General features: G+C 55.9%; 2 protein-coding genes and 1 pseudogene across 2 annotated transcripts in view; all 3 read right to left on the bottom strand.

Annotated features, from left to right (window-relative positions):
• LOC142364277 (cyclin-Y-like protein 1-B) overlaps nucleotides 1-5,862 on the bottom strand; it is a 57,668-nt gene extending 51,806 nt beyond the window's left edge. The window contains 4 exon segments of the mRNA XM_075443583.1: nucleotides 4,377-4,728; nucleotides 4,800-4,823; nucleotides 5,045-5,100; nucleotides 5,838-5,862. Of these exon segments, the coding sequence (XP_075299698.1) occupies nucleotides 4,377-4,728; nucleotides 4,800-4,823; nucleotides 5,045-5,100; nucleotides 5,838-5,862 (457 nt within the window).
• An 857-nt stretch (nucleotides 5,863-6,719) lies between these two features.
• Nucleotides 6,720-7,796, bottom strand: LOC142364276 (feather keratin Cos2-2-like; annotated as a pseudogene).
• Nucleotides 7,797-9,989: 2,193 nt separating this feature from the next.
• LOC142364275 (cyclin-Y-like protein 1-B) lies at nucleotides 9,990-12,519 on the bottom strand. Its single transcript, XM_075443582.1, is given in 8 exon segments — nucleotides 9,990-10,149; nucleotides 10,151-10,238; nucleotides 10,241-10,335; nucleotides 10,337-10,701; nucleotides 10,773-10,796; nucleotides 11,029-11,073; nucleotides 12,344-12,405; nucleotides 12,441-12,519. Coding segments are annotated over 8 exon segments (918 nt in total).
• Nucleotides 12,520-12,588: the final 69 nt, after the last annotated feature.

Genomic DNA, 12,588 nt, shown 5'->3' with positions numbered 1-12,588 from the left:
TTGCTGGAGAACAGGGAGAGTTGGACACCCAGGAGAAAAGCTTCTGACCGTCCAGAGCCACTGAACACTCTTAGCTCAGGTGACACCCTGAGTGGATGAGGTAGAGCTGTGGGATGTGACTTTGCTGTGGTGCAAGACCAGCAGAGTTGCTCCTGGTGCATCGGGCTGGCTCTGGGTTTCCTTGGTGGTCAAAGCGAGACCCATGTACTCTGAGGATGGAGCCTGAGTTTTGTGGCACAGCTAAGCCCACTGCAGTGGCCTCTTGTCACAGAGATTTGAGTTACCACCTGCCCATGCACAAGCTGGAACACCACTGCAGCTCTTGTGGAGTGCAAGCGGCAATCCAAGGGAGGGATCTGATGCCTCTGCCCCTGGCTGGGAGACAAGGCTAGACAAGCTCTGGCCTTGGTGTTCATGGAGGAGCACCAGGTTGCATGGAAAACTCTGTGCTAGGGAGCTCTGGACACTTCCCCACCCTGGCCATGGTCCCAGACCTGAGGTACTAAGCACTGAATGGCAGCCCCATCCCTCCTTCCACAGATTCCTTGTGTGGATCCCTGCTCCTTTCCTCGTGTATTTCTGAATGGACATTAGCTTTGGCACCATCCACCTCCCATGACATCCAAACTGTGCTAAGGGCAGCTGGTGAGGGCACCAACCTCAAGGAGAGGGTGCTGGTCTTCCTTGACATGGGGTTCATCACTGTGACCCATTTCACCCCCATCCTCACCTCCTGTGTGTGCATCATCTCACCTGCTCTGAGGATCTGCTCTGCCTTAGGCAAGTGTCATAGCTTCTGCATCTGCACTGTCCACCTCAATGTAGAGGCCGGGTATTACAAGCCTGTGGTCTCAAGTACCTGAGGACAGGGTCCCAGCACCCTGTGCACAGCATGGCTGCTGACTTCTGCACCACAAAGATGCCCCTGCTGAATGTCCTCATCGTCACCCTGAGGAATCAGGCCTCACCAGCTCGTCTGGTGGGACGGGTCTGGGCCAGAGTCAGCAAGTCCTTTCCCTCTACATGAGACACCTGTGGACAGAGGAAGAGGAAGTGCTGCACAGGAGGGCTGGCTTTGTTGTTGTATTTGAGAGGGAGGAAGGATCCATCTGGCTGCAGAAAGGTGCTGTTTCTCTCCCAGACCACACCTTTCCCAGCAGCACTCATTTCTCCTCTTTGAGACTCAGCTTCTCCCCCTTTACTTGTTCCACCTCCCCTGCTCCCAAAGCCTCCTGCCCTGCTCACCCTCCTTGCCCTGGCAACTGCCCTGCAGCACTTGGTTCCTCCTGCATTTTTGCGCGACAGTCGACACCTGCGTTGCATGCCCTGGAGACTTCACCTCAAATCTTACATTTCCTTTTATATTGATGGATGAGAGCATTTTCCCCCCTCCCCTTCGGCTCCTGCCGGGGCACCGACGTCCCAGTGGCAGAGGGGCCCGTGCCGGGGACACCCTCTGCCCGCCCTCCCGCACACCCGGTGTCGCTGCAGGCAGCTCCGCTCCGGCCGGTCTCTGCCGCCCATCTGCGGGAATCAGTGGCTGCTGCTTCCAGCCCCTGAGCTCAGGCACAGCTCGGGAAAGCCGGTCCAGCTCCTGGGTCAAGGCCCTGCCGCTGTCCCAACTGCAGCTGGCTCTGTGCAGGCTGATTCTCGCTGGCGGACGGCGAGAGTCCATTTCCCAAGAGACCAAGTCGTGGCCGGGCAGAGCCAGCGAGCACTGCGAGGCCGGGCGAGAGCCCGAGCGGCGCCGGCGCCGGGCTGAGCCCCGGGGCGGAGCTGGCGGCGGCGGCGAGGGGAGGAGGCGGCGGAGAGGAGGCGGCGCGGGCGGAGCAGAGAGCCGGGGCTGGCGGGGGGCAGCGAGGCGCGGGCGGCGGAGCGGCGGGATGCGGCGGTGCCGGGGCGCGGGGCTGGCGGGGCTGGCCGCGGTGCTGCTGGGTGCGCGGGGCTGGCGGCGGTGGGCGGGGGCCGGGGCTGTGCCCGGGCTGCTCCCCAGGGAGCCCAGCACGAGCTCTTCCCTCTCCTTCTTCAGGGTGTCTTTCCCCGTCCCTGCCCCTCTGCCAGCTCTCCTCCCCCTTTCCAAGCCCTCCGAGTCTCCTCTTCCCATTCTCCCTGTTTCTCCACCACCTCTGTCGGTACGACCCTGCTTGCCTGTACACCTACCTTTCCACGCAACCCCTCCTTCTCCCGTGAGTTTGATGCTTATTGCCTTGAATTTAGACCTCTGTCCTTCACTGGGACACCTCCCTTCCCTGTCTGCTCTTTATCCATTCATCCACCCATCTTTTGACACATCTCTCCATGCATCTGGCATCACTGACCCCTCTTCCTACTCTCTGAGACCCCTTCTCTCATCTCTCTCTCTGCTTCCTTCATGTCTGTAACCAGAAATTTGCTTTCCTGCAGCACACCATTATTCCATACATCCATTCATCCTCCTGTGCATTCAGCATTTGTTCTTCTTCCGAATTCAACACTTGATCCTTCACTGTAACATACTCAAGTCTACATTTTTCTCTCCCTCTTTTCATCCATCCTTCCATCAATCCATCCTTCCGTCCATCATGCACCTGACTCTCATTTTATCTCTGCCTGCATCAATTTCCATTTCACTCCCAGCTTTCTCCCCTCACTCCACACACCCAGGCTGGGATCACTATCAATCTCTGCTGATGGGCACATGTCTCCATCCATTCCAGTCTGACTCTGTGTCATTGCCAGTCTTCCTAGCCATTTATCTGGGAAAAGAGCCATCAGAGCTGGGTTGTCATTCATTATCTTTGGTCTTTCCTTCTTTCTCGACAGTGACTGTGGCCAGAGCCCAGGTGCAGCAGGAGCCATTGGCAGAGACCACCGAGGGCACTGGCATCAGCATCAACTGCTCGCACCCCAACATACGGACCAGCGAAGTCATTTGCTGGTACCGCCAGCTCCCGGGCCGAGGCCCCGCGTTGATCACCCTCGGTCACAAAGGGTCCAAGGATGTGCCAGCCCCTCCAGGGCGGCTGTCGGTGTCGGCAGACCGCCGGTCCAGCGCCCTGTGGCTCGCCCGGCCCCGGCGCGGGGACGCGGCGGTGTATTACTGCGCCGTGGGAGACACGGGGAGAGGAGCCGGGGCTGCGGCCGGGCACGAACCGGCGCGGGCGGGGCCAGGCGTGTGTGTCGGGGGCGGGGGGGCAGCCCCGGCCGGGCCCGCCAGGGGGCGCTGCCCCTCCGCCTGCCGGTGCCGCCTGGCGGCTCCCGGCCCTTTCCGGTTCCGGCCCCGGAAGGGTTCTCCCTACCGCCCGGCACAGGCATGGGGCCCGCCTAAGGCCCGCAGCCCCATCGCAGATGTCGCAGACGCGCATCGGGAGCCGCTCACCGGGCAGAATCCTCCTCCCGTCCCTCACCTGCCGCTGACTCTCGCACCGTCTGTGAGACGCAGACAGAAATCCCCCGCGACGGTGGCGGCGGCGGGACGGGATTCGCGACCGGAGCCCTGGCGGTGTCCGACCGTGCCCGGGAAGGAGCGGTTGCAGCCGCTGGCCCCGCTGGCTCCCAGCGAGGAGCAGCGCCTTTCTGCTCTGCCCAGGGAGCCGGGCAGCAGAGACCCTCCTGCCCCCGGGCAGCCGGACAGCCCTCGGTCCTGCCGCAGGGACCGGCCCCTCCTGGCATGGAACATTCAGGGCCTCTTCTGGGGCCTTTGCCTTTCCCCGCTAGGACAGCCAATGGAAGCCTAGCAGGTGCTTTCCTCTGCTCTGTCAACACAGGAACTGCAGTGCTGATTTGCTAATGCAAACCTTTCCTTTAGAAATGAACAGGCAGAAGAGGTTTCACAATTCTTTCGTATGCAAAAGCTCAGATAGTTTAAAACCGCATCGTCCAGCTACATGATTTCACGGAGCTTCCAAAATGTTTCTGCTGGCATTGCAGTGTCATCCCACGGAGTCAGGAGAAGGGGTTGTCAAGGTCATGGGCACATTCAAGCACTCCCACAGTGGCTCAGTGTTGAGATGTTTTACGGTATTTAGAACCTTTGGATTTGATTCCCAGGAGACAACATCAAAGCTTGGGCTGGACACACTGAGCACAGCCTCAAAGGATGCCAGGTTCCTGCCTCGTCTGAAGCAGAAATAGGTTTGCTAAGCTGCCCTCAGGGGCTCACAGCCTGACATTCATGAGGGCTGCAAGAAGGCTTCTGTGAAGAGACTGTGGGCTCCTGCCATGCACTGGGAAACTCTGTGTGGCTCGAGTAGCTGACACAACTGTTCAAAGCCCATGGTCAGAGGCTTCAGAGGCACAGAGTGAAGGATCAGCCCTGCTCCCTCTCCCAGCAGGACTTCACAACCGTGTTTCCAGAGAACTACTAGCAAGTGGTCAGAGAAGAGGCATGTCCAGGCTTCTGAGGTTAGGTTGACTGACTGTGCAGCTGTCTGCAAATATTGTTGAGCGTGAGGTGTATATTTCTGCAAGCTGCCCAGGAGAAACTTGGTTGATATGGCTCTTCCGCCTCTTGTCCGGCACATCTGTTTGAGATTTGTCTAGGAAGATTGTGCTTGCTCTGGGATGACCAGATGGATTAGAATCCAAGGCTGAATCACCTAGGAAGACCTGGTCACTGATGTGTTGGAGGTGGGGGCTGCCACTGCTGGGATGCAAGTCCTCTGACTCGGCCTCTGTTGATCCTGATCTGCTGCCTACTGCCACCACCTTGTGTGTGTCAAAGAGGACCAAAGGATTGGAGAACCTGTCCTGTGAGGAAAGACTGACGGAGTTCAGTCTTTTCTCCCTGAAGAACAGAAGGCTCAGGGGGGCCGCATCACAGTCGTCCGCTGCTTTAAGAGCAGCTGCAAAGAGGAAAGAGGCTCACTCACCACAAGAAGCCACATGGAGCAGATAAGGGGCAGTGACCAATCTCCATCAGCCAAGGACTGCAGTGCTGGGAAGGCCCTGGCCTGCATGTGAGGAGCAGTGGTGGTGTGATCAGAGCTCAGAGCACTTGGGGAGCCTGGGCAGCTTGGTATGGGCAAGGTCATCCCCAGCATTTGTGCTACGCTTGGGTTGGTACCTGTCCTGTACCTTGGTGTCCCTGGGGCGCGACCGATTCTCGACCTGTGGGGATACCTGTGAGCGTCACGCACACAGTGAGGAGGACCTGGAGATGCCTGGGTGCTGGGAACTGACTCCAGTGCTGGGACGGCAGGTCTTATCAAGGAGCAGGTGACGCCTTGATTTCTGGGCACAGCAAGAAGGTGCCCAGTGCCCAGTGAGACGAAGAAAGATGGTGCCTCAGCCCCAAAACCATAGGCTGGAGGAGAGGTGTGAGTGAAACTTCACATGGTTTGGGGGGGACTGTGTGCCTGAGCCATTGATTTGAGCCCAGCTGGCCAAGGCCTGTGATATGCAAAGTGTTTTGGTCCAGCTGGTGCCCAAGAATACCAGGCAAAGCAAGAGGGCTGAGAATGGTCCAGCAGAGAGAGATGAGAGAAGCTGCTGAGCACAGAAAAGGGTCCCACTGTCACCACAATGTCCCAGTGGGAATGGAGGGGGCAACAGCTCTTGCACAGAGCCTTTCTGGAGTTGGTAGTGAGTCTGGCAGTGGTGGAGCCTGAGAAGCCCAGGCAAGCTGCCCCAGGCTTGGAGGAGACCAAGGACCAGAGAGCAGCCGTGGGTGTCTGGGCACTGGGTACTCTCCTGGAGCTGCAGTGGCCCATGGGGCTGTTGGATTCACAAGGAGTGGTGACTCCATTGTGTGGCTGATACCAGTACCAGCTGGTGAATTGCCTCAGCCCTGCAGATCTGGAGAGCAGTTGGGCCCTGCCAGGCGCTCAGGGACTATATGAGGTACCTACACCATTTACCCGTGCTCCTGTGGGTGGTGGCCATGGACCCGAGATGAGGCAATGGAAAGGAAGGAGGGGGAGATGAGGCTGTGGGCTGTCCCCAGGTATTATTGTCTCCATATCCCCACTTCTGCCACCCTTTGGAGCCATTGTCTGCTTGAGACTCCTCCCGCAGCACAGCTCCATCCAGGCCTAGAGGACATCCCTTCCCCAAGAGCCAGAGGGGCTGCTGACCCCATCCCTTGGCCTCCCACAGCCATGGGCTCCTCACTCCAGGACAGCAGTTGTTGGGCTCCCCATTGACAGAACCTGCTCCAGGGCCCAGTGCTCCAGGCCCATCTGGGAACAGATGCAGCAAGGCTGACTGATGGCCATTGTCTGTGGAGTAGCCAGGAATGTCTTCCTCAGGTCCAAGACACGGGGCACAACAGGCAACCCAGTGCACTGAGTCCTACCCTCTTTTTCCTCTGGGACTAAGGGAGAGTCTTCTTTTACGCCTAACCTAATCCTCTCCAAACAATCACTTTTTTCCTGAGCAGACTGGAAGACCTGCCACAGAAGAGAGGAGGAGTCAGAGTCCCAGGTTTGGATGCAGCACGACTTTAATGAGTCTGAAAAAGAAAAGGAGGTGGCTCATAGGGAGCACCAGGGACAGCCACTGAGATGTGGTGGAGCTTCAGCAGGGTGTCCATCTGCCTGCCCTGCAGAGGGAGGGAAGCCAACATGTCCCTGCCAAGCTGGTGCTGGGAGACAGTGACAGCAAGGCAAAGAGAGAGAGAAGAGTGGAAGCAGGAAAGATTGGCCCGAATCTCTAAATCCAATGCCCCAAAGCTCTATCTTCTGTCGAGCACCATGTTCTGAGGTCTTGGAGGTTCTTGCCCGAGGAAGCTGCCAGCAGCTTTAGCAGGGTCGACATCTGCTGCCACAGTAGCGGCTGGTAATGCAGGAGAGGTCAAAGCCTCCAGAAGAGATGGGCACTCCATCACAGCTGAGGATGCTGCCAACAGCGGCGGAGGTGGAGGATCCCACAACGGTGTTCTGTGGGAAGGAGCTGAGGATGGGTCCGGGCAGGGTCACCACCACGGCGGAGGGCTGGATGACGACATTGGAGCTCTGGCACTGCCTGACACAGGGCTCATTGCAGCTGTTGGCCAGCGGGGTCGGGCCGCAGGGCCGGCATGGCAGGCACGGGGTGCAGCAGGACATGTATCTGGGCTGGAGGGGCACCTGTGAGAGAGGGCAGGGGGAAGCAGAAAACAGAAACACATGAGCAGCAGCACTGCACCCAACCTTGGGGAAGCCAAGGCCCCTACTTGCCCACCACAGGCTGTCCAGCTGAAAGCCCCAGGAACAAAAACAGCTAAGCCCCAGGCTCTCTTAGGGGAAAACCTTCTCTCCCTTTCCCTCTCCCATGAGAATCAGCAACCAGCCCTGGGCTAGGACAGCCCCTGTCAGCTGAGCCAGATATCAAGGAAAGAATTGGTCTTAGAGGAGGACGAGAAGAGGCCTCAGACTCACCTGATTCCCAACAAGAAGGAGGCAAGGGAAGTGAATGAGAGAGCCAAGAGTTGGGCTGCCTTTTGTAGTAGTCCTGCACTGCCTCAGGCCCAGAGGCAGCCTTTGGGGAAGTAATAATTTTCTGACAAGTTCACGTCAAATGCAGAGTGTCTCAGCTAATGGCATGGGCTGTGTCCTGGCTTCCTGCACTGCTGCCTTTTCATTTCCTGGCTGATGCCACGTGCTTCCCCATAGGAAGGCTTCTGTAATTTCCAGAATGAGAGTCTGTTGAATTTCCAGGACAGAAAGACATCATTGCAGGCAGAAGACTCAGCTCAAGTGCTGGTGGCACCCTGTGCAGGCAGGTGATGTGCACCTGGGTCATTCCTGTGGGCTTGTTTGTGGCAAAGCTGTCAGGAAATAGACACCGCTCTCCTGCTTCTCGTCCACAAGCCCAAGGACTCCCATGTATGAGGACATGCCACACCCTTTTCTCTTGTTCCACCCACCTCTCTCTGGTGGTTGCTCCTTGTTGCATGCAGGTGGGCTTCTGCTGGGTGTGTTGGACCCTATAGCAACACTCACAATGCTGTTCGGAAAATTTTTCTGGGCTCATTGGCCTCTTTCCCTCCCTGTGCAGTCCCTGTACATTAGCAGGAGCATGTCTGGGGCCTGGTTTTTCCCTGAGGCATTTGAGTCTGGTTCTGCCAGTGTGTCCCCAGCATCTCCTCAGCAGAGTCCACTCTCGCTGATATTTTCCTGCTTTTATGTGTATAAGTGCTGGACTCTAGGCTGGCTTTATGTGAGCACACAGACTTTTGCATTATTCCGTGCAGGTGTGTATGAGCACATGTGTGTCTGTCTGTACTTGTGTGACCCTCCATGAGGGCATGTTCAGGTCATAGTAGGGAGACTTTTCCTTGGTGTGTTGACAAGATACCCAGAGTAGAAGGTTCCTCCAGACGTAATGAATGGAATCTACAGCTGACTGGTTATGGCTTCACCGTGGTACGGAGGTTCACTGAGAACTAGCAATGAAATGCAGTGTCTGCCTCCTGCACCCATCGTTTCTTGCTTTGTGAAGGGAGAAAGGCCAAGCAAGCCTGCCCACTTCATGTAGACCTGTGTCACTGAGTGGAGCCCCTTAGGGGGTAGTGTTACTGGTCACTGGGCTAGGACGCAGGCTCCTCATGTACATGCCAATGCCAGATGCACTTTTACAGCTCTTCAGCCTGTTGCTAAGTCAGGCAAGGGCCGAGACCTCACACCACATGGGTATTGGACTAAAGGGAGAGGGGTGCAGAGGTTGCTCAGCCTTGAGATACAGGACAGTTGGACTGATTCAACCGAGTGTTAGTTCAGCTGAGGGCTGCCCTCTTCCCCTTGTTGGCCTTGCTGAGACCATTCCCAGCTAGTGCTGCTGGGAGGCTTCAGCCACATGAGCCATTTCATTTACCTGCCAACAATCTGTTCCTCTTGACCACTATTAGTAACTGCAGGCACATTCATCCTCTCTGGCAGCAGCTGGGGTTGTCTTGTCTCGAGAGGGAGACACCTTAAAACTAATCCCATTGTGTTTTTTCGCTCTTGAACTTCAGCCATAGCAGTTGATGTAAAGGGATGCTGTAGCTTTTCTTCTCCTATCTATTGGTGTGGCAATGAACCAAAATAAATGCAGACAACGAAAAGCTCAACTGAGGCAGATGCTTGCATGGGGCATCCATGGCCCATCGTTCCCTTGTTCTCTGTGGCAAGAGAGCACAGAACTCAGCCTTGTGTCAGCAGGTGTGTCATGTACACCACTGCCCCAGCTTCAGCTGCGATAGGGTTAGTTTTCACAAGAAGCTAGGAGGGGAGGGCAATCGCTGCCAGGGGAAGGTAATCACTGCTCGGAGCTAGCTGGCCATTGGGCGGTGAGAAAATTGCACTGTGTGTTTCTTGCTTTCTATATTCTTTTTATCAGTATTATTGTTGTGACCGTTCTCTTTCTTTGCTGTTCTGTTAAAGTGTCTTTACGCCAGCCCACAAGTTTTGCCTTTTTCTTGCCGGTCTCCTCCCCACCCCACCAGAAGAGGAGCGATAGAGCGACTGCATGGTTCTTTGTTGCCAGCTGGGGCTAAGCAACAACATCCCACTGGATCATTGCCCTAATGTGTCACTGAGGACATTATACATTCCAGTGGGAGCTGGGCTTCTCCTCCTGCTATCTGGTATTATGAACAGGCACAGAGGGAGCTCCTCAAGCAAAACATCTCCATGAAAACTAGACCTAGTAGAGAGAGTCCAGCAGAGGTCTACAAAAATGGTTAGGGCACGGGAGCATCTTTCTTATGAGAAAATACTGAGGGAGCTGGGCTTGTTTAGCCTGAAGAAGACTGAGAGGGGATCTCACAAATGCTTAGAAATATCTTAAGGGTGGGTATCAAGAGGATGTGGCCATACTCTTTTCCGGGGTGCCCAGTGACAGGACAAGGGGCAACAAGCACAGACTGATGCATAGAAAGTTCCACCTGAACACGAGGAAGAACTTGCTTAATTTGAGGGTGATGGAGCACTGGAAAAAACTGCCCAGAGGTGTCGTGGATTCTCCTTCTCTGAAGATATTCAAACGCCTCCTGGACGATGTCCTGTGCAGCCTGCTCTAGTTGAACCTGCTTTGACATGTGGATTGGACTAGATGATCCCCAGAGGTCCCTTCCAAACTTTACCATTCTGTGATTCTATGTTCCCTGCTTTAGAAGCCAGCGTTCTAGCTCCTAGGACTTTCTCCTTACAGCTACTAGGGTGTATATAAATCTCTACATAGACTATAAGCTTTTCCAAGTACACCAAATTGCATCTTCAACTGGGAAGCACTGAAACGGGTCTGAACCAACCAGGTGATGCGCTTGTGATCAGCGCCACGCCTGTAGTAGCCATCGGAACTTCTTCCTGTGGGAGAGGATGAGATTTTTCCTCAGAAAGGTCCAATCCTCTCTCTGAATCTCTGTCCTTTTCATGGTAGACTATTGGTAATGTCGCACTTTGTTGTGCTTCTGAGATTAGGTTGACTGACTGTGCAGCTGTCTGCAAATATTGTTGAGCGTGAGGTGTATATTTCTGCAAGCTGCCCAGGAGAAACTTGGTTGATATGGCTCTTCCGCCTCTTGTCCGGCACATCTGTTTGAGATTTGTCTAGGAAGATTGTGCTTGCTCTGGGATGATCAGATGGATTAGAATCCAAGGCTGAATCACCTAGGAAGACCTGGTCACTGATGTGTTGGAGGTGGGGGCTGCCACTGCTGGGATGCAAGTCCTCTGACTCGGCCTCTGTTGATCCTGATCTGCTGCCTACTGCCACCACCTTGTGTGTGTCAAAGAGGACCAAAGGATTGGAGAACCTGTCCTGTGAGGAAAGACTGACAGAGTTCAGTCTTTTCTCCCTGAAGAACAGAAGGCTCAGGGGGACCGCATCACAGTCGTCCGCTGCTTTAAGAGCAGCTGCAAAGAGGAAAGAGGCTCACTCACCACAAGAAGCCACATGGAGCAGATAAGGGGCAGTGACCAATCTCCATCAGCCAAGGACTGCAGTGCTGGGAAGGCCCTGGCCTGCATGTGAGGAGCAGTGGTGGTGTGATCAGAGCTCAGAGCACTTGGGGAGCCTGGGCAGCTTGGTATGGGCAAGGTCATCCCCAGCATTTGTGCTACGCTTGGGTTGGTACCTGTCCTGTACCTTGGTGTCCCTGGGGCGCGACCGATTCTCGACCTGTGGGGATACCTGTGAGCGTCACGCACACAGTGAGGAGGACCCGGAGATGCCTGGGTGCTGGGAACTGACTCCAGTGCTGGGACGGCAGGTCTTATCAAGGAGCAGGTGACGCCTTGATTTCTGGGCACAGCAAGAAGGTGCCCAGTGCCCAGTGAGACGAAGAAAGATGGTGCCTCAGCCCCAAAACCATAGGCTGGAGGAGAGGTGTGAGTGAAACTTCACATGGTTTGGGGGGGACTGTGTGCCTGAGCCATTGATTTGAGCCCAGCTGGCCAAGGCCTGTGATATGCAAAGTGTTTTGGTCCAGCTGGTGCCCAAGAATACCAGGCAAAGCAAGAGGGCTGAGAATGGTCCAGCAGAGAGAGATGAGAGAAGCTGCTGAGCACAGAAAAGGGTCCCACTGTCACCACAATGTCCCAGTGGGAATGGAGGGGGCAACAGCTCTTGCACAGAGCCTTTCTGGAGTTGGTAGTGAGTCTGGCAGTGGTGGAGCCTGAGAAGCCCAGGCAAGCTGCCCCAGGCTTGGAGGAGACCAAGGACCAGAGAGCAGCCGTGGGTGTCTGGGCACTGGGTACTCTCCTGGAGCTGCAGTGGCCCATGGGGCTGTTGGATTCACAAGGAGTGGTGACTCCATTGTGTGGCTGATACCAGTACCAGCTGGTGAAGTGCCTCAGCCCTGCAGATCTGGAGAGCAGTTGGGCCCTGCCAGGCGCTCAGGGACTATATGAGGTACCTACAACATTTACCCGTGCTCCTGTGGGTGGTGGCCATGGACCCGAGATGAGGCAATGGAAAGGAAGGAGAGGGGGAGATGAGGCTGTGGGCTGTCCCCAGGTATTATTGTCTCCATATCCCCACTTCTGCCACCCTTTGGAGCCATTGTCTGCTTGAGACTCCTCCCGCAGCACAGCTCCATCCAGGCCTAGAGGACATGCCTTCCCCAAGAGCCAGAGGGGCTGCTGACCCCATCCCTTGGCCTCCCACAGCCATGGGCTCCTCACTCCAGGACAGCAGTTGTTGGGCTCCCCATTGACAGAACCTGCTCCAGGGCCCAGTGCTCCAGGCCCATCTGGGAACAGATGCAGCAAGGCTGACTGATGGCCATTGTCTGTGGAGTAGCCAGGAATGTCTTCCTCAGGTCCAAGACACGGGGCACACCAGGCAACCCAGTGCACTGAGTCCTATCCTCTTTTTCCTCTGGGACTAAGGGAGAGTCTTCTTTTACGCCTAACCTAATCCTCTCCAAACAATCACTTTTTTCCTGAGCAGACTGGAAGACCTGCCACAGAAGAGAGGAGGAGTCAGAGTCCCAGGTTTGGATGCAGCACGACTTTAATGAGTCTGAAAAAGAAAAGGAGGTGGCTCATAGGGAGCACCAGGGGCAACCACTGAGATGCGGTGGAGCTTCAGCAGGGTGTCCATCCGCCTGCCCTGCAGAGGGAGGGAGGCCAACATGTCCCCGCCAAGCTGGTGCTGGGAGACAGTGACAGCAAGGCAAAGAGAGAGAGAAGAGTGGAAGCAGGA

Source organism: Opisthocomus hoazin, chromosome 26 (genome assembly GCF_030867145.1).
Source record: "Opisthocomus hoazin isolate bOpiHoa1 chromosome 26, bOpiHoa1.hap1, whole genome shotgun sequence".
NCBI classification, from domain to species: domain Eukaryota; kingdom Metazoa; phylum Chordata; class Aves; order Opisthocomiformes; family Opisthocomidae; genus Opisthocomus; species Opisthocomus hoazin.
The sequence above is the reverse complement of the archived record's forward strand: the minus strand, read 5'-3'. Positions and strand labels throughout refer to the sequence as shown.